The sequence below is a fragment of the Tachysurus fulvidraco genome, chromosome 9, assembly GCF_022655615.1.
Source record: "Tachysurus fulvidraco isolate hzauxx_2018 chromosome 9, HZAU_PFXX_2.0, whole genome shotgun sequence".
NCBI classification, from domain to species: domain Eukaryota; kingdom Metazoa; phylum Chordata; class Actinopteri; order Siluriformes; family Bagridae; genus Tachysurus; species Tachysurus fulvidraco.
In genome coordinates, this window is record NC_062526.1 from 16082750 (window position 1) to 16108986 (window position 26237).

Genomic DNA, 26237 nt, shown 5'->3' on the forward strand with positions numbered 1-26237 from the left:
AATTAAAGAACACATTTGATGCTCCTGCCTAAAGCAGTCCTCATTCATTTGAAGTAGATACACTAGGTCTATTTTTCCACTTACATTTCTTTGTTTTTTGAGAAAAACTAACAGAATTTGAAACTTGGAATTTCTTCTCAATTATCAGATTTCTAGTGTTATATTAATCCTTTGTGTGCAGTTTCAGAAAGGGTGAAATTAACAAATCATGCTCTTTAATAAGTGTAGCAGACTTAGTATACAAATATTAATGCACATATTTATATTCTGTTAAAACTAAAGTGGTCACTGTACTTTTACTTAAAAAAAAAAACTCTATCTTTTATATACTTTATCTTGACAATTTAAGTATAACAAGAGCATAGTGTACATTTTATTTCTGGCCATCATGGATATATAGAGATCTGAAATGCTGAAATAGAGTGTGTCCTGATCTGCACCAGTCTGTGTGTGTGTGCGTATGTGTGTGTGGGGGCTGATTATATACTCTGCCCACCATCTTTCCAGAGGCCGATGACTCACACTCACTAAGATCACAGTGTGATGAGCTGGTCAGAGCCCAAGCTGTGAGTCAGGGTGAAGAAAAACCCACAATAATCTATCAGCCGTTTAACTGCAGCCACGGCTTAGTAATGACAGTCGCTTGTTATTTATCAAGAAACCAGCGTTCTTACAGATGTACTGCTCTTAATAAATAAACCACCATCCGAAAAAATACATCAGCTGGAAATGCAGTTACTTTTTTTACATGGTCATTTGCCTTACAGGCTTTCATTATTTTGCAGATTCCTTTTTTCTATAAGAAAAAAACATAGCTACACAAGAGAATTTTTTTATCAGTTTAAATTTTACAAACAAATACAGCATCATTTCATATTTTCCATTTGAAGGGTGGCCTGTATTCATGATTCATGAGGCTCATGATTTCAAATTAAGAAAGAAAATACTGAATTCAGAAACATGACAGTGAATTTGGAACCACAATAACAAACAGAAATAAGACAACAAAATCACAAAAGCAAATAATAAAAAAAATTGGAAGACATTACTGCAAATACAGAAAGTAAACAGCAAATTGAGAAAATTCAGAAGCAAAATTTGGAAACACAACAATAAATTTTAAAACATTACAAGAAAATCCACAAAACTGATAGCTGGTGAAAGACGGAGAATTGGGGGATGTTTGCATTAAAAATGATGAAATATGACACTAATATTTATTAGTGCTGTTATCAAGGGTGTCTATATAACATTATATTAGATAATACATCAACTTTATAAGAAAATTATGAACACTGTGAAGCCTCCAAAGGAAGCTTACTCATCATTAGAGTAACATAAATGTACAAGTATGATGAAGCAATCCATATTTTTCATTGTCAGTTAATAGCTGTCATGTAAAGTTTAAGGTAATGTACAAACTTTGCTTGGAGTTACAAAATTATACAGTGGCCAAACTCCAGATTTAGCAACAACACATTGCTGCTCCATTGAAATAAAATTACTTGCGGCCAGAGTTTAATTATCTCATCTCTGCTAGCGTCAGGGTGTTCTGCCTTTTATTACTGCACGTTATGTTTGTTAATAAGGTTCATCAGCAGGGGCGACAGTTATCTATATCAAATGCGTGTTTCTCAGATTGACCCCATTTGACCAGTTTATGTATTACACAAATGGTGTTCATGCGAAGGTTAATTGTGTTACTTCAGATATTAAAAAAAAGCCTGTTAATGGCCAGTTTGAGATATTTTAGGCATCAGGATACACAATTTTCTGCAAATGCACTTATTTATGTTGTTATTTTACATTATTGTGTCTTTTTTCTTCACCCTGAGTCACAGCTTTTGCTCTGACCAGCTCATCACACCGTGATCTTAGCAAGTGAGTTTGGAAATACAGTCAGCAGAGCGTGTAATCGGCCCACATGTGAATTAGGACACTCGTCCATTTAGAAGGTCGACGCACTCTGTGATGTTAGGAAAACAAACACATTGCATTTTTGTATGGATTATCTGTTTGCATTATCTGTTTATTTCAGTTATTATATTTCTGTTTGTTTGTCAGTAGTGGTGTACCCTGATATATGATCTGCATGCACTTTTAAAATGCACACAAACTAGCAACTCAGTCAAGAAAGAGGCAGAGCAGCAACACTTTGTTTTTCTATTTAAAGTTAAACACGTGTAAGGATCGTAGTCCCTAAACTACCATGAAAATGTTTCAGGAATAAAGTTACAAATCCTGTTTACAAGTACTGTAGCACAGCGAGAACGGAAACACGTCACTCATGATATGTAGAGGTTTTCACATGCCATTGACTGTGAGAAGACAGAGTAATTCACCTCAGCGTTATGAGCGACGTCTCTAATAGCAAAAGGTTTTGCGCAAAATAATTCTTCATCTCTATCACCACCATCATTATTGTGCCACATATGACTGTGAACTTGATTTCAGAGGATAAGTCATGTATACTCTTCTGGTTTCATGCCAGAGTGGAGAAAAAAAGAATGATCATGGCATCTTATCCTTCCTCACAAACTTTAAATGGGCTTCTGAAAGACTGACAATCTGCAGACAAAACCAATCACAAATTATGCCTCTTTCTGTCATGCTAATTAATTAAAAGAAGCAAGTCACCTTTCCACAGCATGCATGGGACCATATAAGCTCAATAATGTTGAATTTACAAGCTAAAATAACACTATTTTTTTTCCCTATATGTGAAAAAAGTTCTATATTTAGTAGTCCACTACAACTAACATGTATATCACGGTGTACAGTGTTATAATCAAACAAGTCATCCAGGTTGTGTATTCTAACTGGGGTGCAAAAACATTTGCATAGAACAGAGTAAAGTCTTTAGTGTCTGTGCCAGTAACATTTACAATATATCATCTATCTAACATTAGCAAGCTAGTCCATTTATTGTCATACTGACATTAGCTAGTTGATTGCCCAATATAGACCCTAGCATTAGCTAGCTAACATGTTTTCAAGTTTTTCTCTAATGATAGCTGGGAAGCTTTTTATTCTCATTAAACATTAGTTAGCTGATGGTTTCAGTTTTCTTTTTCTAATGTTAGCCATCTAGCTTATCTGTTTAAGTAAGGGTAGCTTGGCTAACCAGGTTTAACATGTTTTTCTTGGCCTTCTTTTGAACAGGTTAATACATCTGACTGGCTGATCTCTGACATATCACGTCATGGCTCCACTCTGGATGTGATATGTTACATCCTTCTCCCTTCTCACATTGTTAAATCTAATGAAACATTAATAATGCTGAGGGTCATGTCATTGAAGGGTCAGGTATAACAAACAGAGTTATAAGATAAATTATGTATATTTGTATGACATACGTCACACAGAGGTCAAACTCAATTTCTTGCAAAATAGAAGGAGATACCATTTCTCCCACTTTAAACTGCTTCTTTAATGTTTGCCTCAGTGCTGGTCATTTTAAGAGCACTGTAAGTGTAGTCATGTGTTCACACAGAACATTCATGCGTGAAATCGTTTTTATAGATTGCAGACCAGTGGTTGAACTCAGTAGAACTTGTCTGCTTTGTCTGAATACCAGAGTGAATTTTAATATGCATGTAAATACTCCAGCGATGCTTTAAACATACAGAAATAAATGACCATGAATAAATCTTTTTATCATCAGTAAAGTCTCTTAAGTGGGATTTCATGGACTATTATCAGGATAATTCACTCCTGATGCTTATGGAAGGAGCTCATTTTATTCTTCTTCTGGAATGATATCTCTTGCCATTCTGTAGTGGCTATTATATAATATAACCAAGAAAGAGTTAGATATGATTTACTTGAAGGACTTTTGTTTTGCTGTGGTGTAGTAAAACAGCTGGAACTGAGATGCCAATGAGAAGGTATCTTTTTTCATTTTTTATCCCCCAAACCATATTTTACTACATAACCCATCAAACTCATATTGGATTGTATAATAACTATAACATGCTGTATTAAAATCCTATATTTTATTGGGTGCCAGTATATCAGGTCATAAGTACTGCTTTCTCTAGGAACTCCATATCTATCTATCATACACATTTACAGCTCTAGCTTTCCAGCATACTGATCTCTCAGACGTGCACACACACACCTATAACTCATCTCTTATAATCAGTCTATACAGAATATATACACCTCATATTGCACATTTCAAGTCTCTTCTTGTGTTACTAATGGTGTCTCACTCAGCTCTCTAGGTCATATATCAGTACTTGGACACTGATTATTTGATTTCACTACATACTTATGTTGTAAAACTGGCATTTATCAATAATGATATTTTTTCCATGCTGTTAAAAGTTCTTGTCTATATCTTTGCAACATTTCTAACCAGTGGACTTTTCAAAAAAAAAAAAATGTATATATATATATATATATATATATATATATATATATATATATATATATATATATATATATATATATATTACACACTGCAGAGTCAGACCCTGTATAGAAAAGTGCTAACATATACAGTATAATCAATTTGGTTTTTACAAGCAACTTATATCATTGTTTCTACTAAGGGAACATAATGGTGGTGCCTAGTTTTTATGGTTTCCATGGTAGCTTTTTAGGAAGCAAACATCCCAGTGCACTGAGACAGCCCTTAAAATGGCCGACTCCCTGATCAGTGCCCTGAGAATTAAAATCAGGAGTTGATTGAGACACACCTTAAACCTTCCTCATGTCTGCTGTTGCTTGTTTGACCCTGAATTCATCTTCCAGTTTTGTTTTCTTTTCTTTTTTGTAGACCTTCTGCCTGTATTTTGGTTTCTGTCACAACCGGGAAGGAAGGAGACAGACCCGTACGCAGTATGCTTCAAATGAAAGGGGTTTAATAACCGATAAAGACAACACAGTAAAAGACGATAACTAAAACAATATAAATGACACCACTTAACAATTACTACATTTAACTAATGATTCCACGATGCCACCAGCAATGCGGCTCAACGAACAACAATAACAATAGCACATGGCCAAATGTCCAGACTGATCCCTGACAGGTTCTTTGCCAGAATCTTTAATACCAAACCTTATCTGTCTGTCATTGTGTAAATAACTTAATTTCACTAATTTCATACACAATTTCACTTAACTTTAAATATTGATCTTTCCTAAAATACTACATCCTTAAAGCATTCTTTTCACACATTTTTACTCATATACTTATACCTATGGAATATTTGGAACGTTCCATAAGTCACATGATCAATAAGGAAACGCATAACCAAATTTCCTGAAGATTATAAAAAAAAAGGGGGAAGCTTATATTTACTATTTGCTTTATTTTCAGTAATATTGGCTGACGAGGTCACTTTTCTGTTTATTATAAATTAAAATTAAATAAAGAATCAATTTTGAGTACATCATTGACATGTCCTCAATTGTCCTCATGTCATTAACATGAAATGTTAAGCACATTCTCAATAATTAAGCACATTCTCACTTTAAGGGCAAAATATACAATAAACAAGTTACACAGGGAAAAAACTTTCTGTAATTGTGTCCTTCTACAAACCAATTAAATGGAACAGTAAATTTAGCACATAAAATTAGTGTACCTAAATATGGGCATAGACAAATCATGCAAATGGTGCAGAGAACATTATGCAGCAGCTAAGTAAACAGATCGATATTGAATTAGCGAATGAAGGATGGCAAACTTAAATCTTCTCTGAGTCTTTCCATGCTTTTTATAGGACAATGGTGTCTGAGACTCCAAAGCAAGATTTAACAGATAAAAGTTTAAATAAGATTCTTATGGATTAGTTTCTAATATGGTGTTTTGCTAAGCTCCAGGTGTCTAGTCCGGTTTTAACCCCTGTGGATTTTCACTTCCTCTGGGTTCTCTGGTTTCCTCCCACTTCCCAAAAACAAGCCAGATTGAACATAGAAACTGAGGAATAACGGAAAAGATAACATTACAGCAGCCAGTAAAAACTGACATATCCTGGAATTCGGTAAGATCACAAGGATGGAAATGACAAATTGAAGGCACACAGCAATGTGCGTTGCTGCCTGGAAGATGCGATGTCGGACTAGAAGAATAGATCTTTTCTTAATGTGCTAGAAATAAGATTTCATAATTTCTGTAAGTCTTAGTATGCAGCTATTAACGTTATTCGATTAGGTGTTTGACATAACTTAGCATTTATGACATCATTATCATCATCATCACTGTGGTCTGGGCTGGCATGATCAAGCAAGTGCTTACACATCATTTTTGGATTCCAATACAGTAATACCTCGAGATACAAGTTTAATTCGTTCCGTGACCTTGCTCTTATCTCAAATTGCTGGTATCTCAAGGCAATTTTCCCCATTTAAATGAATTGAAATCCCATTAATCCGTTCCAGCTCGCAAAATTCCACTCCAGTTGTTTTGTTTATGTGTTTTGAATATGAAAAATGTACAGTATCTGTATTTATAAATGAAAAATATTGTATAAAAACATACAAAAATAAAAGAGTATGTTAAAAAAAAAACTGGTTTTACTATAAAGTATTATTTACCTTGGAGATCAGACGACTTGAGCTAACGGAGGGAGGATTAAACAGGCGGAATTTTGTCTCGTACGTACACTTTCACTTTCGTTCACTTACTCGCTACTTTACACTTAAATGGTAACAAAACTTCACTAAAATTAACGAACTTAACTGAAATTCTCTTAACTGAACGTAATTGCTACAATTTCTGTTTTCTTTACATTCATTTTGCTTAATTTTCTTCATCGCTTTTCTCTTCACTTGTTTTTGCCTTTTTTGTCACTCTTTCCTCACTAACATCTGCCAGTCGTTTTAATAAAAACCTGTCCGGTCGGCATATCAGATGCGGTGTACTCGCACAAGTTCAATTTTTTTAACGGATCCAACGCTCAAAACGGATCTGAAAATTACGGATCCGCAGATGGTCGGCACCTCACGCAGCACCTTTGCGACTCTCCATAGAAAATGAATGACTTCGTTTGTGAGCAGTCTAAAGGCGGCTTTAACCGAGTGAGACGCGGGAAGCAGAGCACACGTGCTTGTTGGGGATCTTTGTTTTTCGGCGGCGGCGGCTCGGATGCTCGTATCTCAAAAATTTGTTCGTATCTCAAGGCAAAAATTTGGTCGAATCACAGCTCGTATCTCATAAAATTCGTATGTCAAAGCACTCGTATCTCGAGGAATCACTGTACTAGAACAGAGACCAGAATTGTATTGAATAATGGAAACGTACAAACCAATTAATATTTGACCTTCACTTTTCTGCTCTTACTAATGCCTTCAGTTTTTTTTTTATTATAATCAAACCCAGAACCATATTCCTTTTCCCACTGCAGACTCAGACTCCTGTTCTGGGAGTGGGATATAATATGGGATCACTCTGAGATGCTTTTCAGCTCATTATGGTTGCACAGCGTGTTTTTTATTCTGATGTTTGATACAAACTTTAATCAAAGCTCTTGTCTTGTATGTGTATGATTTGATGTAATTCTGTTTGGATAACTTGAATAACTGAGTTTTAGGTGTTCCTAAAAATATGGATGTTGAGTGCTAATTTTTACTCTAAAATATGGAAAACTGTACAAAACATGGCAGGTGTAAACCTGAGCACCAGACACATAGGTCTCATCAAGGTTTGAGAACATGAGATTCTTATATCTATCATGTAAAATTAAACTGTGTATAGATTAAATAATTAATATAGGTATATATTGATATTCATGCTTCAGGATCAGATTGCACATTGTTTGCGATTGTACATGTTAATTATTCACACCCGATTTAATTATGTATGCGCTCGGAGTCCCAGTGATGTAGAAGCACTACAACAGACGTCAACTTGTGCATCAGTGATGCCATGGCTCTGTGTGGCACCACAGCTGCTGCAGATTTAGCCAGGATTAAATGAGAAAATATTGCTGTAGTATTTCCCTGAGGGCTGACAAGCCAGTTGTCCTCTATCTGTCTTTTATTTCTTCTTTTTCTGTGTGAAGTGAGAGAGATAGATGAGATAGATGAATGCCTCAGGAGAGAGCTGTCATATTATTGGGTAACCTTGACATGTACGTGTGTGTGTGTGTGTGTGTGTGTGTGTGTGTGTGTGTGTGTGTGTGTGTGTGTGTGTGTGTGTGTGTGTGTGTGTGTGTAATATTGTGGGGAAATGTGGCTAGACCTCACTGCTAATAAAACAGAAAATCCTGTTGATCACTGAGCTTATGTTCAGGGTTAGGTTTTAGTACAACATTAATTAACCACAGTAATAGTGCTACTTGGGAGTAGTAATGTCCATGGAAAGTTCTCACAAAGTGTGTGTGTTGTGGCCATTAAAAATACTCAATTAGGTCATAAATCAAAACTACACCAGGTTATGTATGTAACCCGGATCCCTGAGAAGGAAACATGCTGCATCAAGGCTGACACTGTGAGAACGCTTCTTTGAGGGAGTGGTGTCTGAAGCTCTGTGTGCACACATGCCAATTTAATGGCCCGGGAAGAACACGTGATGAAGTGAATACACACCAGCAAATCCATATAAGGGCATCTACGTCACATTACTCCAGTTTCTGTCTGAAGGAAGCGCGAATGGACGCCCAGGGCATGAACAGTGACGCAAAGTCTGTTTCCTTCTCAGGGAACTGGGTTACACACGTAACCTGGTGTATTTCCCTTTCCAGGGAACTCAATGCTGTGTCACGGCTGACACTATGAGAACACTTTTTTGAGGAAGTGGTGTCTGTAGCTCTGTGTGCACACATGCCAATGTAATGGCTCGGGAAGGATACGTGACGAAGTGAATACACACCAGCAAATCAATATAAGGGCATCTACATCACATTACTTCAGCTTCTATTTGTCTGAAGGAAGCGCGAGAGGATGCTCGAGACATGGCCAGCAATACAGAGTCTCGTTTCCTTCTCAGGGAACCGAGTTACATAGGTAACCTGGTGTATTTCCCTTTCCAGGGAACTCAAAGCTATGGGAACCTCAATGTCACCACACACTGGTCTATGACCAGAGGCCATGAAAGAGCACAAGCAGACTGGGAACAGAATATCAATATCCGTGCAGGGTATTGATGAGCGGGGTCCAGGTCCAGGTTATAGAACCTAATAAAGGTGTGCGGAGAGGACCAACCCACCACAGCGCAAATATCTACAAGAGAAACAACCCTGGCTAAGGCACTGGACGAGGCGATACCCGTAGTGGAGTATGCACTGATGCCGAGAGGCGAGGCAACACCACACTCCTTATAGGCTGGAGTAATGGCCTCTACTACCCAGTGTGCCAGGTGCTGTTTGGAGAAAGGATTACCATTGTTAACAGAAAACAGTGAGGAGGAGTTACGCCACAAGCTCAAGCGGTAGACATAAGTCCTCAAGTCCCTTAATGAGCAAAGCAAATGTAGCATCTCCTGCGCTGCCATTAAAGCCTCCACTTCAGAGCATACAGCTTCCTAGTGGAGGGAGCCCTACCATCCAATAGTCTCCATCACCTCAGATAAGAGGAATGCCTCTAGGAACTGGTCCCACCCATTGGTCAGTCAGAGCACTCTCAATCTCTCATTATGCATGCAATCAGCTTCCTCAAGAGCCGATCGCTTGTTCCATGATAAAGAAGACAATACTCTAGTCTTTATATATCTTCTTTTGCCTAGTTGTTGACAATAAGACAGACAATAGACACCCACATACATAGAGCACTTTCTGAAGACAAAGAAGCTGGAGTAATGTGACGTAGATGCCCTTATATGGACTTGCTGGCAAGTAATCACATTGTCACGTGTCCTTCCCAAGCCATTAAATTGGCGAGTTTACACACAGAGATTCAGACACTACTTCCTCAAAGAAGCGTTCCCATAGCATCAGTCCTGACACAGCCTCAAAAGACAACTCACCTCTCCCAGCACTGAGCCAGCCTTCTCTAGCTCGCCTAATCCTGGAGGGTGAAGAGTTTAAAGCAGTTCCTGATTGGATTCCTTCGGATTTGGCGCACTTTTCATATATGTTTGTATGTGTTTGTTTTGTGTGTGTATATAAATGTCTTTATCCTTTCATGACAACCAGAATTATCCTCACAATAACCTGATCCTCACAAAATATAGAACAGCATTCAAATAAGTGTTTATGTGGGTCTCTGTGTGTGTGTTCACTCGAGCCTGAAGCCCTGTGTAGCATCTGTGAAGCGGAACACAGGATGGTGGTCTCTGGTCTGGATGTTCACTCATCTCCAAGCCGTTGTGTTTATGCATCATCACCCTTCATCCATCCGTCAGTCTGCACCTTCTTATGAAGGAAATCCTTCACGCTTTATTTATACTATATAACACTTCATTGACACCCGCTTGGTTGCATCTCCAGATAATATGCTCCCTCTGTTACTGCTGTAAGAAAGAATACACAATAATACAGTATAAGTGATGAATGTTACAAACTTGCTTTATGAATGTTTGACAGCGTTGAATTTACGTATATGTGGATGGAAGAAATGGCATTCATTCAAAAAACCTGCTGTAGCGTTAGAAATAATTATTATATAGTAAAACAATAACAGTAACTTAGAGTAGCTCCAGCATATCCTTTTGTATCATTCATAATCTGTATATAATCCATCCCACATAATAAAACATTGGATATTTCTATAAATCATCCACCAAACAGTACCAACCATCCATCGAAATCCCGCAGGGCATCAATAACGTACAGCTCTCTGCAAATTGTTTCTCATTATTGAGCCTTGCAGTCATTCATCTGAAATTTTCACAACTGCAGGAAGGTGTTTTTTTATTTATTTATTTATTTATTTATTTATTTATTTAATAGATTATTTAAAACATTTCTGCAGTTATGAATCTTTCTGAAAATGGTGAATGTGTTTAAACAACATAAAGTCCAGAATATTTATTATATTTAGACATCATACGAGTCTAATATCTGTTTGCAAAAGGCCCAACAAATTATTAAAAAATATAATCAACAATTTCTCTTTCTTTCTTTCTTTCTTTCTTTCTTTCTTTCTTTCTTTCTTTCTTTCTTTCTTTCTTTCTTTCTTTCTTTCTTTCTTTTATATGCAGAACTGACAAAATGATTAGGAAAAATGTTTACTGATGAAAATTGAAAATTTTTGTCAACAACTGTTATTTATAATTCAAGTGAACAATTCAACTTTTTTCTACTTTGGTTTTAGTAAACCAAGCTTTAAACTCTACTATATTTGTTATGTGCATCAAAAGGTCATTACAAAGTCATAAATAAATAAAAAAATCAATGTATATCCAAGAACAAATGAATGTATGTAATGTTCTTTTTGTGTTTTCTTTTCATTGTTTTCTTGTTGTGTGATTTGTTTTTAAATTTCCTTTCCCATTTTTATGGCTTTATTTTATGCTCTATGTGTATGGAATGACACCTTATGCTCTATGTGTAAAATGTAATTTAATTTATTAACTGAAATCATTTCATAAAAATGACAACTGAATACTTACATTTAATGTTTATATTCAACACATATCATTTCACATATTTATTTCAAAATATTTTATTTTAATGATTCAAATTATTACTAAGATTAATCTGCTTTATAGTGATGTACAAATGTGACGGTGAAATGATGTCTATTTACTGCCTGTAGGAGGCTGCATCCAAAAAAATGTATGCTGCAGCTTATCTCATGGTGTTACTTTACCCCAGATTTATTGTTAGTGTGTAGTTAGTTTAACCCCCTTAATTCTGTGTCTTACCTCCAGTCCCGAGTGATAAATGGAGATTGTGTTGATTGCCTTTGTGATGTATTGAGATCGTTCCAGATGGTGAAGTCAATGATTGGCTCAAGTCAGAACGTGACTGATGTTCGATATGAGCGAATACTGTATACTTAGCCACAGAGCCTGAGGAGAATACAAATGAGATTCCCAGTGGATTGGAAAGAGACGAAAATGAAAAGGGGAATCCACAAGGGACGATCCAGTTTGTCCTGGGAATACTAAGCAGGAGGATGCACAGACACAGGTTCAGAAGTGACTATGAGTTTCCTCAGGTTTCTCAGCATGATTAATAATGCGGATTGGCCTAATTTGTTGTGGAACGAATATTGTAATGAATGCTTGAATGCAGCTCTTAATTGTAAAAAAAAAAAAAAAAAAAAAAAAAAAAAGTTTGTCCTCTTCATTACACCGTATGGTCTTCTAGAAAAGGTCACGTCCTACAGCCGTCTCTCTATTTCTGGTTAATTTCTCCTAACTGTAGACATCCCAGCATGACCGTTCAGGTAAAAAAAAATGTGTGGGTAAAGTCCTTGGTCAAGGATCACTGAGAATCATGTATCTCCTGCCATGCTGTCACATATTTCCCGGTTTATTTCCACCTTTTGTTATATTTGTCATCTCAGGGAGGAATCTATAATAATTTTGCCAGGGTTGTGGATTAAGGTTTGACTCGCAGAGACATAAGTGACAGCACTGTAGCGCAGCTGATCTCGAATGGAAAAATCCTGATATCATACTAGGTGATGTATGACACCATATGCCGTATTTTTTTTGGTGTTGCAGAGCAGTAGGTTGATGTATTCGGTCCGAGGGGAAGGGGAAAAGGAAAAGCCATTCTGGTCTTGCTTGATGGGGCCTTGCCCCTGAGTCTAAAACAACTCCCTGAATGCCTTCCTTCAGCACCTCGAATGTGTCAATATTTTGCCTCTCCTGCACTTTTTTATATAACCTCAATTTCCCGTGTGAGTGGTGCGCTGAATTATTATGATAGCTTGCGCAAAAAATGGCTGGTCCTGTCAACAGGAGATTGGACACCATGCATTTGGATTCACAAAATAATTCCAGTTTCTCAGATTGTCTTGCTTCATACAGTAGATGTTTTACAGTTGCTGGGTCTGTCTCTATTAATCATATTAGTGCCATTGTTAATATGCCTGAGAAGGAAATCAGGTTAGCGTGAAGCAGAATACATTAAGAACACATTCTAGTTTTCAAAGTCGAACCCAAGGTCATTAGTGAAATGGCCTGATTTCTGTTTGTTCTGATGCATGCTGGTATAATAATATCGCTTTGGCACAGCAAATTAATCCAAAACCAGGTCCCAGATGAGTGTGCGTGTTTTTCTCAGCTCATGTTCATCTTCGGTAAGCCTGAAACTCCAGACGTGAGACAAGAATATTACCACATTCATACTCTCATTCACAACTACAGGCAATTTAGCAGTCAGTCCAACTAATAGGGAGATGTACATACTGTAGCCAAGACCCTAAAATATGTCCATTTAAAAGAAACGAGTCTACCTTTTTATTCACTTCTTTTTTTTTTCTACACATCAAATACCTAAATCTTAGTTAATGCAGTGTTAAATTAAAATTTGTAACATTATAAAGTTTAACAATACCTTATAAATGCACTGACTCTGACCTGAGCCACTGGTTAACAAACAGGCCAAGAATGAGGAAAAAAACAGGCAAGGATCACGGCTCAGCAAAGTGCTGCTCACCTCAGCCTTCAGGACAGATTTGTTTCAGTCACTCACACTTACACTCACTCACACACACACACACACACACACACACACACACACACACACACACACACACACACACACACACACACACACACAGAAAGAGAGAGAGAGAGAGAGACAGACATGTAGTGAGAAAGAGAACAATACAGAGACACAGACAGACTGGGATTGTGAGAGAAAGACTCAGTGATTAAGACAGATTAAGTCAAAGAGTCACACAGGGAGAGAGACTGCCAGCCTGAGAAAAACTGGGAGCCAGAGAGGGAGAGATGTTCAATGAGACAGAGAAAGAGAGCAAGAGAAAGAAGTCAATGTGACGCATAATAAGACCAAATGCGAGTGAGACAGGAAGATGGAGAGACTAAAACGGAGAGGAAGACTTACAGAGAAAGGCAAAAGGTGGAGATGGAGACACAGACAAACAAAGAGACAGACAGATAGACAGAGTGGCAGAGACAGACAAAAAGAAAGAAAGAGAGAAAATAGAGATAGAGCAGACAGGGAGACAGACAGAGAGCCTGAGGGGAAGTGTGAAGATGCCTTCTGGTTGAAGTGCAATTATAGCAGCTTGTTTAAGGACTGTGTGTGTGTGTGTGTGTGTGTGTGTGTGTGTGTGTGTGTGTGTGTGTGTGTGTGTGTGTGTGTGTGTGTGTGTGTGTTTGTTTATTCCCAGTGTAACTAGATAACTGCAGTATCAGGTTGTCTTTGATGACTCATGCTTATGATATATTCATAATGTGATAGAAATGCTAATGCGGAAATACAAATATAAAAATATAAACACTCACACACACACACGCTAAGCTCTATATTGTACTAAACATAGAAACTGTGTGTCATGTGGGTTCAACTCTGCAATTTTATATATATATAATTATTATATAAATATTCATATAACTGATATATTTACACAATCTACAAGAAAACACTCATGCTGGAATGTGCCGTTGTAGGAAATGCCTCAATTTCAGCATTGATTATTTTCCTATAACAGTATGTTGTATTCCTTGTGTGTTGTGAGCTGCTGACGTGTGAGACTTTAGACTCAGGGTGAAGGTACATCCTGAGTTTCTCCTGGAATACTAGTGAAAAATAGCAGGAATACACATTTGACTGGACAGCAGTCCTTCAAAGCATGCAGCATGAATCTTCAAACATCTCTGAGACAGGAAGGCTTTTGGAAATTGAATATTGTTGTGCTTTGATGGCAGACTGATTGTCAGACATTGTTGTAAGTAGATTAGATTGGATCCATTTGAGTCAGTTTGTATTAGCCCATTTTGTGTAAAGATTTGATTCATCGCTCTTGTGCTGGTGTTACACGTAACTAGATTGGTCTACTGTGGAGCCAAATCTCTCAAAGGTACTTTATTGGAGAGCAGATATAATAGTGTTGCTTTTATACAGCAAGATCATAGTTAATCATGTAAATAATGGCACCAAAAATCAATTCTTGTGGCCTTGCTTGTTCCAGAGACACATATTTACAGGAAGCCTTGTTTCAGTAACGAAACCAAAGCTTTTCCATTTTACTGAAAGGGAACTACACTAACCGTTTTCCTATTGTTCCCATTAATTATACACTATATGGTCAGACGTATTCAGACACCATAAGCATTAACATAGAGCTTTTCCACTTTTTGCTGTCATAATAAACTCTGTTATTCTGTGGAGGAGTTTCCACTAGATAATGAAGCGTAGATTTAAGGATTTGTGATAATTCAGCTTCCGATGTTATAAGAGCGAGGAGGTCTAGGATGAATTCAATGTTCCAGTTCATCCCAAACTCTGGGGTGAGTCAGAGTCACAGCTCTGTGCAGGACACTCAAGTTCTTCCACTCCAGCCTTCACACACCATGTCTACATGGAGCTCACATATGTCATGCTGGAACATTGTTTGTGCCTCCTAGATCCAGTGAAGAGAAATGCTGCACAATAAAAATAACTTCTGTATAACTGTGTGCTTCCAACATAGTTGCACCAGTTTCAGGAGGAAGCTTGTGATATGTGTGATGTGCACGTTCTTTTGGACATATTGTGTTATAGTGTAAGAACGAGAAAGAAATGACCCAAATCAAGTATAGCAACATATCAATGCAGAATATATTAATAACAGGTAGCAATGCGTGCAATTCGTGTTCTAAAGTATTTTGTTCCTGGACCCGGGATAACCTTTAAACATCACAAAATGCACCTTTAATGAGTTAGATTATGTGCATGTTGCAACACTGAAAGCGCATTTGGAAATAAGTCCTACCATTCACGTGCAGCCGCGATTGAGCGCGTGGAGCGAAAACAAAACAACTCCTTCCCGACGGCCAATGAGACGCGAGCGGCGGGGCGGAGCGTTTGACCCCCGAGCGAAACGCAGCGCGCGACCTCGCTTTCCACCCGCCAGTACCGCACGCACGCGCTCCACCGTTGCATGGATTACGCCGTTTCCCTGCAGCTTCAGCACAAGCTCGCCGAGCCTCCGACGCGTTTACCGCGCGACTACACACTGCAGCTACAGGTACGCGTCCATTCACTTGCACACACGCATGCACACGTGCCCACGACCATGCGCTCGTGTTGTAACGCATTGAGACTTATTTTATCCTCAGATTGCGCGCACTTGCCCTTGTCTGAGGTACGCGCGCCGCACGGTGCTCTGTGTTTACAAGCAAACCGAGCTGAAGCATGATTATCACACTACAGGGCATCACTTCTTTTCACGTTGATGCACTTTTATTCAGTTATTTATATTTACAAACATACATATAAGCATTAAATTAAAACAGCATGCGTGCAAAAAATTTTTTTTTCCTCGTGTATCTCTTAAACAGAATGAACACAGACAAAGAAAGGAACCATGCACAAGTGCATGAAATAATTCACAGCACCACAAGCTTCATCTATTCACCCCACAGTTGACGAGGAGTTGATAACTTTTGATAGTCAGAAAGGTTTCTGGATTGTTTACTACATCAGTATGCACTTAGTTGGAGAAGGAATACGGATATAGATGTATCCAGAGTCAGTGAATTAGGATGGCTTTGTGAGACAAACTGCTTGATTTAGCCAGATTTGTCTTGTCTTGTTTTACTCCCAAATGCACACTTTCCAGCAAACTGAAGCATTTTCTAATTAAATATCGAAGTCACCCAGCAGCCTTTACATGCTTGTAAAAAACAAACAAACAAACAAAAAAAACCAACCACAACAAAAGCAAGGATGTTTATCAGAATTCTGTGTAATTGACAGTTAGATGTAAGATATAAACATCTGTGAATAATTAATGTTTTGTTTTAACTTATTTCCTGCAATGAGAGATGTGAGGATGGCCTTTGGTTTCCCTTTGAAGGGCCTCAAGTGTGGCCGTTTGCTTTTCCTCAAACCCCCAGGCAGAGGAACGTGTGGATGTTGTGCTTCTTCTTTCATTCCTGATAAATAAAGCACAGAGAAAGCTTCTTCTTTGTGAAGCTGTCAAGAAAACACAAGAGACTTATGGCTCTGTAACACCATTTGTTTACTGTCAGGAATAAAACCACCACACTTCTCTTTTCTTTCCGGCATGACACTATTAAGAAAACATCCTTTATACTATTAGTAACCTGTAACACAACCTGTTTCTTATAATAGAAGTGAATGATACATTTAAATGAATGACATTGCAGATGTGGACAACCAATACATTTATTAACTAGCAGTCTGTTGTCTGGTTCCAGGTTTTTGTTACACAGAAACTTAAAAAAAAAATGATGACATTGCGCTCTGTCATTGCATTGGATGTTAAAAAAAAGTTTGTACAATGTACATAACAGTTTTCCTCTGGATTTTGTTTAGTCGGTTTCATTAGAATCTGGAATGAATGTCGAATATCATCTTTGAAAGAGAATACTCCTAGAAAAAACTTTCAGCCTGTGTGTCATTCAACATGTGTTGGAACACGGACATACTGTATACTCTATAATTACTGTTTAAGTTTAATCATAGCTACATAACAAATAAACACTTTTGATCTGGATTTAAGGGGTAAGATTCTTAAGACTTTTTTTCTTTTCTCCTGAGCAACAACGATACAAAATGACTAGCCTTGACACAAAATTTGCTTGTCCTGGGTTCTTGGATTACTGATTTGTTCACTCTTGAATTAACTATACAAAGCAAATTGTAATCCAATCAGTAGCATTTAAACCTGCCTAATATTGTGTAGATCCCAGTTGTGCTGCTAGAGTGATGCACTATGTTATCTGACACCTTTCTGTTCTATCCAGCATTAGAAATGAGCTTTTCAGGAATGTACTACTACTAGCACTACTACTACTGTAGCTCTTCTGCGGGATTAGACCAGGCAGGTTAGCCTAGGGTTGTGCAGCCTTTGCCCCTGATGCCAGTTCCTCCTTTGGAACTACACCACAAGTGTGTTCTTTTATGGAGATACCATGCCGCTGTCATCTAACCATCAGAATTTCACTTCACTTCATACCTAAGGTAACATTGTAATAAAATAATAATGTTATTCATGTCACCTGTTAGTGGTTTTAATGTTATAAATGATCAGTGTATATTAATTAACTTTATATTAGCATCCATTGACTTCCACCTACAGTACAATATTTAGGCCATGCTTTCTAACCAATTATGGTAAAAGTGGGGGATGTGGTAGCTTACTGATTAAACCCAGCACCACCAAGATGCCAATGCTGGGCCCCTGAGGCCCCAAGGCCCTTAATTCTCAATTGCTGAGTTGTATGAAATGCGATAAAAAAAAATGTCGCTCTGAAAATGGCGTCTGCCAAAATGCCGTAAATGCCATAAAAGTAACACCTAATTCCATGAGGTCAACCCTCGACTACTCTGAGCTCTGTGACAGTTTTTTTTCAAGGTTCCTGAAGTGCTGGTGGCAGGTATGTGATTATTTATGCATGCAGTTGGTTATGTACTAAACTGGAGGCTGTTATTTGTTGCCAACGATAATCTTACAGCTTCTGAGCAAAAGTAAATAAGCAGACATCAGACATTTATCTCTCTGAGTGAAAGCCTTTTAATACTGTACGACCGTATGGGAAATTTTAAACAAAGATGCACCTTGAGGAACTGCAGTGCTGTTAACAGGAACCCAAATTTTTAGTGGCAGGATGACTGTGTGCATAGAACATCTCTTAAATTTTTTTCTATGTGACTTTTTTCCTGATTCCATTTTTAACCGTGCATTTGGCCTCAGAGGACCTCACCATGCTGTGCAGTCTCTGGACACCTTTCCTGCTTCCCGGTCCGTGCCTCCCTGCTAATGAGAGGTTATATGGTGTGACTGTCACATTCTTGACACTGTTTATTTTATGGTTTGCAGTGATATTGAGATTGGGATGGTAACTGCCTTAGCTACGCAACCATGCAGTTTATTCGCATAAAGTTACACTTTTTTTAATTAGAGAGAAATATCTAGATTGCAAGCTGGGTCATGCTAGCTGAACTGTAGGTGCTGGGATATAAGGCAGTGTTTTAGCTGCTTCTCAACTGTACATCTGTAATCTAGAACCATTTTTCTTTACATTAAGAGCTTTGACAGTAGCTAATATTATTGCACACTATGTCCTTTGACAAGCGGATGTTTGCTTTATTGGGTTTTGGGGTCGTATGAGAGTAAAATCAAACCTACATCACTTTGTTTGGTGAAAAAAAGAAAAAAAAGGAAAAGCTTTTGGGGCTGGTGGCAGGAGATTTAGACCACAATTTTCTTGCCTTGTCGATTAGTTTAAAACTTGAATCTGCAAGGGTTTTCATCAAAATGACAACCTCAGGTTTCTGTTTATGAAAACAATGGAATTAAATGTGGTCTTAGCTCCTCTGCTTCAAGCTTAAATATTTTGTTCCTTCTGCGATCCTTTTCTGCTCAACTCATTTGTAAACGGTATTTATTTGAGTTGCTGTAGCCTTCCTTGAACCCATTGAGCCATTCTCATCTGACCTGCAGAACTGATGCTTACTGAATGTTTCTGAAACTCTGAGATTCTGAGAATCTGACAATTAACTGAATGTCTTGCCACATGATTTGAATAATTGCACTATAGAGCAGATTGGTGAAAAAGACACTTTGAATATGGAGACAAAATTTATTCAACTTAAGTAACCATTTCATCCTTTTAAAAGTTATTCTTTATCTAAACATTCAGTGTTTGTGTCCTCTTATTTTATTTATATAGATCTATATATACCCATTCTTGAAAAAAAAAAACATTTCTGTCATGTCTTATATTTACAAGGAGAACAAATTTTGTGCCTCATGTAAACATAAAAATATTTATTTTTGCTTTATTTGTGACATTTTGAATTTTAGGCATTTCTTACAGTATGCCTGTTCTGCATGCTAAAACCAATCGGAAAATTTTTAGCATGTCAGTAACATGATTATGTATTAATAGATGGAAAGCTAATAACAGTACATATTCTCAGCTATAAATTTGTACATTTTGAGATGAGTGGAGGTCATTTTCTCTAGATAGTGTGAATGTGTGCGTGCGTTTGTGTGTGTGTGTGAGTGTGTGTGAGTGTGTGTGTGTGTGTGTGTGTGTGTGTGTGAGTGTGTGGGTTGGGAGGGTTTGGGACGACAGCTGGGTTAATATCCTCCTGCAGTGTTCAGCTACAGTGTAGATTAAAATGGCAACTGGGGGTCTCCTGGAAAGCTCCAAAACTCAGTTCAACAATTTGTGTGCATGTGAGAGAGAGATTGTAGATGTAAACTGGTCCTTGAGGTTCATCCATACATATTTGTGTTTTTGGATGTGTGACCGGGTGGCAGTGGCAGCTGGGGATCTGTCTCTATTGAACAAAGAAATCAAATTTGACTACTGACCAGCTGTTCTAGTGTTTTACAAATACCTGATCATCTGCTCATCATATCTGTGTAATCGCTGCGTCTGTTCAAGCAGGAAATTTTTAACAGTGTGCACTTTCTGCTTGTAGATTGTTTCTTTGTTAAGGCAAAATTTGAGGTTTGTAATTAACCCCTGCCCTTGAGCATCCATTGCTGTGTGGCTGCCAGTGATGTATCTCTGTCCTCCACATAGAGAAGTAGAGATGGAGTGAAAGACTGAGTGAGAGAAGTGAGCTAACGACCACTAATTACTCCGAGCTTAATTGACTTTGTTGCTTGCTTGTTGTTTGCCAGCATACGCCTGCTTTGTGTACAAAAAGGCTTGCCAAAAATATTTGGAACTGGTAAGGAATGACAAATGATCAGAAACACAATTTTGTATTTTGGTCCCAATGCAGTTGGAGTAGAAAGGGCAGAACTTCTGCAGTTCTGTGGAGTTTCTTTTATACTTTTAGCCACACAGGCTTCTCAGTGTCTGGCATAAGTCTAGATGTTAGCTTCCCCTTAAATAAGCCATGGGGGTTTAAGATAAAAGCTAACTTGTCTGTGTAAGATCACCCAACGGACGTGGACGTAATATACGTCCATTAGCTAGCCCTCCAGGTAAAACTCCTATGCTTCCCATTCTTATGGTTTGGTTGCATGTAAACATGGTGGTTAACCTTATATAATGAGTAACATCAAGCTAGTTACCTTGTTCACTTTAATGTGTTAGACTAAGCGATGCCAATCACTCCATGATGATGACTATGAGAATGGAGTGATTGGCATCGCTATTATGACAGACATAAAAGACATATGAGTTCACAGGTGCTACAAATTCAAAATTCACGAAACCAGGGCAGAGGGGACATTGGTCGTGAGTAAAGGCATCATCCTCTGGATAAGAAAAACCCTTAACGAGAAGGGGATGAGAATCCAACTGCTGGCTCAATGAGTACGTCTAGCATTCCGGCCATTTGATGAATTGTCTACATGGGTACAGGGGGTGGATGAATATGCTGTAGAGTATCTGGTGATGATTGATGCCAAAACGGTTGCTAAAAGTCTTATGTTCTTGGTGGCAAAGGTTGCAGTTAGACATGGAATAATGCAGCACTGCATTTTTTCTAGTCTCGATACTACCTGTACATTAGCTGAATAATATCGGAGAGTGTTGCTGTGGCTGAAGCATTTTTGGAAAAGAAAAAAAAAAAACAAGACAGTAAAGAAAGAAAATAAAACCATGCAGTGATGGAGGGAGATTAGGTTTTAACGCTTTACTGCATTTCTCTGCATCTGAACGTGGTAAGGATTCAATAATGGTAGAATCTGCCCTGTTTAGGGATGCTGTATGGATGTGTTGTGCATTTCTAGAATGTTTCTTTGTGTGTGTGTGTGTGTGTGTGTGTGTGTGTGTGTGTGTGTGTATTTGTATATGTGCATTACTATGCTGAACTGGCTGACAGCTCAGGAAGAGCATCTTTATTTTGAGAATTCATGAATACTTTCTGAGGACACAGAGGGTTCATTGTTACATTACTTCCTTTTCTATTTTCTTTTATTACTTACCTGTATCTATATCTGTCTTCATTCATTCTTCCCTCTTCTGTTGTTTGCTTTCCTAGTATTTTTTGTCACTTTCCTTCTTATCAGTCTCATGCATTGTTTTCTTTTCTTTTCCTCATGTTCTCATGAGCTGGCTGACACAGTTCCTTCAAGTCATGAGTGCTTCAAGTTAAGACATCTGTCAAAACTTTTGGTATTTCTAAAAACATGCCTTAGAATAATTTGTCTTCCGCATAACTTTGAACACATTTTTTTCTGCACTAGTGACAAGCAGAGTTTAAAATTGCATTGCTTTGCTGTTTCTCGGAGGATGTTTTTTTTTTTTTACACAATATGCATCTCTTGTATATTTTAAGTAAGGAATAAAACACTTCAGGGAAAAAAATCAAGCATTGAAACAGTCACTGTTACTGGTTAATGATATTCCTATAGCAGCATGTCCTTTCTGAACCTCTTCTCCAACGCACATTTGCAGGGAGCCTGGAGACTATCCCAGGGAACTCTGTGGGCAAAGCATGAGACATCTGGACCAGGTGCAAGTCCATCACAATGCACAATCGCACAGACCCATTCATACACTGCTGATAGTTTAGATATGTCTAAATATGTGGACTTTGAGAGGAAACCAGAGTACCTGTAGGAAACCCCCACAGCACAGGGAGAACATGGAAACACGTGCCAATTTTCCACCGAGGCAGTTTGAGTGCTGGTTTGGAGCCTAAATTGGAACCTGTTCTGTCTTTTTCGACAGCCAAAGCACCGGCTCTGAACCAGGAAAAGTGGTTCTTAAGTAGCACCAAAACCTTGCTGATCTAGACTTAAGAACCACTTACATCAGGGGCTGTGGGCTGGGCTACTGTTAGTGCATTTAATAATGTACCTTAAGTAGACTAATGTTTAATACACTTTTACTTTACCGCAATATGATACATTATCAGCACACATGATAGTAGTTAGCTACAACATTTTTTCTGTGTTAATGATAAAGTAATGTTATGTACTTTCTCGATTACAACCACATTTTATACAAATTACATGGAGCTGCATGTACATGTTGGATTCGCCGTGTTTGGATGGCAATGTAGGTTCACAAAGCCATGAGCATTAACAAGTAAAGCAACATTCGCCATTGTTGTTGTTTGTGTTTGCCACTGCTGCGCTAACGTTGCTGGGACACGTGACACGTATACAGTAACGTCAGACTCGTCTCTGTGATGGCTCTCTAACCGATGGAAAGGCAAACCGGTTCTTAGAAGGTTAGACAGTGGAACTTTGAACCAGCACCAGCACTAGCTCTGAACCAGCACCCAGTTCTTTTTGGTGGAAAAGGGGTAATGAAAATCATGCAGGGCAGAGGCAGGAATCAAACTCCCAACCTCAGGGGTGTCAGACAAAGGTGCTAACCGCTAAACCACTTGTCGTCTACAAAAAAGATGTAACTTGTCATGTTACCGATAACTCGCTAACACAATCTGACCAATCCGAATTTAGAATTCACTTACAGGTGAATTCACGTACTACCTTCATACAAGTAGTATCTTTTGCACCAAGTATAATATATAGGCTATAATATTTATTACCTTCCTTGCTTCCTTCCTTCACCCTGCATTTTAATCTTTAATCTGGGGGTTACTCTGGATTGTTCCCCCAGATTTGAACACATGGACAGGTGTTGCGGGCTCTTGGGCATCTCTTTAAATTGTTCTTAGTGTGCGAGTGGGTGTGTAAGTGTGTCTGCAGCTGTGCCCTTTTATGGGTTGGCATCATATCCTTTGCACCCAGTCCCTCTGATAGACTTTAGGGTCCTTGTGTAGGATAAGTGCTACAGAAAATGCATGGATAGGAGGAGGGATAATTCCTTCATAAATATTCTCAAACCCTCATCAAAAAGGTAACCCCAATCCTCCTCATCTCTAGTTGTCTAGGCATTATTTAAACGGTCATTAAACTATAATTTTAAAGATGGAAAAATTCTGAGTGATTTTAAATTCTGTTTCAGTGAATGTACCCATTTTTGTCCAAGGAGATTACAACTTGCAGAAAAAAAGTGGTCTCATGAATTATTTATACATCGCTGAACTTGGCAACAAAAAGCAAAATATTTTTCCAAAATGAATCACTTTTCCTTTTTTTTTCTCCAAATGAATCATTTACCAAAAACGCTATTAATAAACTTTTATTTATTATTTAGTGGTAGAGCAGAGATATTATGGGTCTTTCAGAACAGCAAAGCGGAGTTAAACATATACTGAGGAACTAAACCTGCTTGACCTGTGATCTGGGACCAGTTCACCTGCTGTGTACTGTAATGTACCAGCATTGCATTTAGCATTTATACACAGTCTGAAACCATGCTTCTTTCTTCTTGTCTATTGGAGTCATTCAGAAGCTATTATAAGTTGTAAGTCTGTAACCTAGTGAACCAGAGTTAATGTATTCAATGATAGAGACTTAAAAGCACTTTTGGACGTCGCTCTGGATAAGGGCGTCTGCCAAATGCTGTAAATGTAAATGTTGTAAAATAATGGTGCTGTCCTCTTTCATGTTGGTCCCTAAAGAAACAAACTGGAGCCGGATGCAAAAGAATAGAGTGATAGTGACTTTATATGAAGTGACAGTATGGTCAGTGGGACTACTCAAAGCCCAAAACAGAATTGTTTTTTGTTTACCCAGGTTATGAACTGTGATAGATTATCATCACAACTGTGATAGATTGTAAAGATAAAAAAGAAAAGTACACTAATATGCATTTGCCAAAAGATAAATTGGTAGGAAGTGACTAAGAAAGAATAGCTGAATGAGTTACCTTCACATGTGTATAATTATGACTATAATAAAATGCTTAATGATAAATAATGTATAAATACTTGACCCAAACTACCATTGTTAGTTCTTGTCCAGTACTGCAAAGGGGATATGGAGGTTCCTGTTGAGGGAAATAGGGGTTTTCAAGAAAATCAAGGTTCTTGGGGAAATGTGGGTTCAATTTCTAGTCTACAGAGAGAAAATGTAGTTTCGAAATTGCAGGGCAGGAGATGCAGTGCAATGCAAATGGGAAATAGTAGTTCATGTCCTGACTACCATTAGTAGTCAAAGGTATTACAAAGGGGAAATGGAGTTCCTACCTGATACTGCAAAGCAGATATTGGAGTTCCTTTCTGGTTCTACAAAGGGGAGATGGGAGTTCCTTTCTGGAGTTGTGGGTGTATGACAATGTACTAGTGCCATGTAACCTAACTGATTGGCTCCTGCTTTTATTGTCTCCATACATGACAGAGGCTGTCTGAATGTCTTCTTACGTTTCATCCCCATTGTGGGCATATATTGGCTTTGCCTTGCCAGTTATAATCTAATTTACCCATTTTAAGCCATGACATCTCTTTCAGATTTCAGTCAATCAGCTTTCAGTTCAGTTATTCTAGTGCTGTCTAGTGCCATGGATTTTACACATCTGGTTCAATGTCACATTTTTCATTTTGTTTTTGTTCATTTGTGCCTCTATAGTGGTAATTCTTTTGATCAGTAAAACACTGCTAGGACTTTGATTTTTTTTCTTTGCTGTCCCCCTTAGTCTCACTTTTCACTTTATTCCTTCTGTAATGTTATGCCACAGAATGCTAATGAGCTCATCTGGGACACTGGGACACCAGCACAAAAGCCAAGAATGTGTGTACGTGTTGGAAAAAGGCACACAGAGATCTTCATTCAGCCTAGCAGTTGCTTTCACAGCATCACAAGCATCACAAAGTAGAGATAGTGTCTCTGTATGGGGGTGTGTTTGTCCTTCTGCTTTTGAGCCTTCCACTGATTGCTCCTTGCACTCACAGCTTTCTTCACAGCTTCCTCGGCCGGTCTTCTATTAATATGATATTCAAGGCCTCTTCCAGAAATTGTCACAAAAATGTCATTCAAACCTTCCTTCTTTATCAATTTTGTAAAAAGGAATCAACGTATAAATGTTTGGGGTTTAGAAAATTTGCTTTCTATAGCTAGGTATATCAAATAAAGTACAGATAACTAAACTATCACATCTAGATACTAATGTGTGTATTCTTATTACCCCATCAGTGTTCAGTGTATTTTATTATCAAATAATTTTTGAGCGCTTGAAGACAATCATTATTTTTCTTTAAACAACGTAACTACTGGCTAATGAAACAAATTCCCCAACAAGAATAAATCAACAGGCCATTGTTTATTAGCTTTTGAGAAATTTGAGTAATGCAGTCTGATTTCTTTTGTGCCTAAGGTTAGGGGCATGATGACGTTTATATCTGAGCGGGCTTATGAGATATGACTAC

At 38.0% G+C, this 26237-nt stretch overlaps 1 protein-coding gene and 1 long non-coding RNA gene across 3 annotated transcripts in view; one reads left to right on the forward strand and one right to left on the reverse strand.

Annotated features, from left to right (window-relative positions):
• Positions 1-7345: 7345 nt before the first annotated feature.
• On the reverse strand, positions 7346-15926 carry LOC113639907. Its single transcript, XR_003439933.2, has 3 exons — positions 15790-15926; positions 9917-10402; positions 7346-8005 (listed from the first exon to the last, which is right to left on the reverse strand). It is a non-coding gene; the product is annotated as an uncharacterized LOC113639907 (long non-coding RNA).
• Positions 15912-26237, forward strand: part of zmat4a (zinc finger, matrin-type 4a) — a 59882-nt gene continuing 49556 nt past the window's right edge. For both annotated transcript variants that reach the window (XM_027142143.2, XM_027142135.2), the window contains exon 1: positions 15912-16044. In XM_027142143.2, coding sequence (XP_026997944.1) covers positions 15958-16044 — 87 coding nt within the window. In that variant the 5' untranslated portion in view covers positions 15912-15957. The remainder of the gene's footprint in view (positions 16045-26237) is intronic.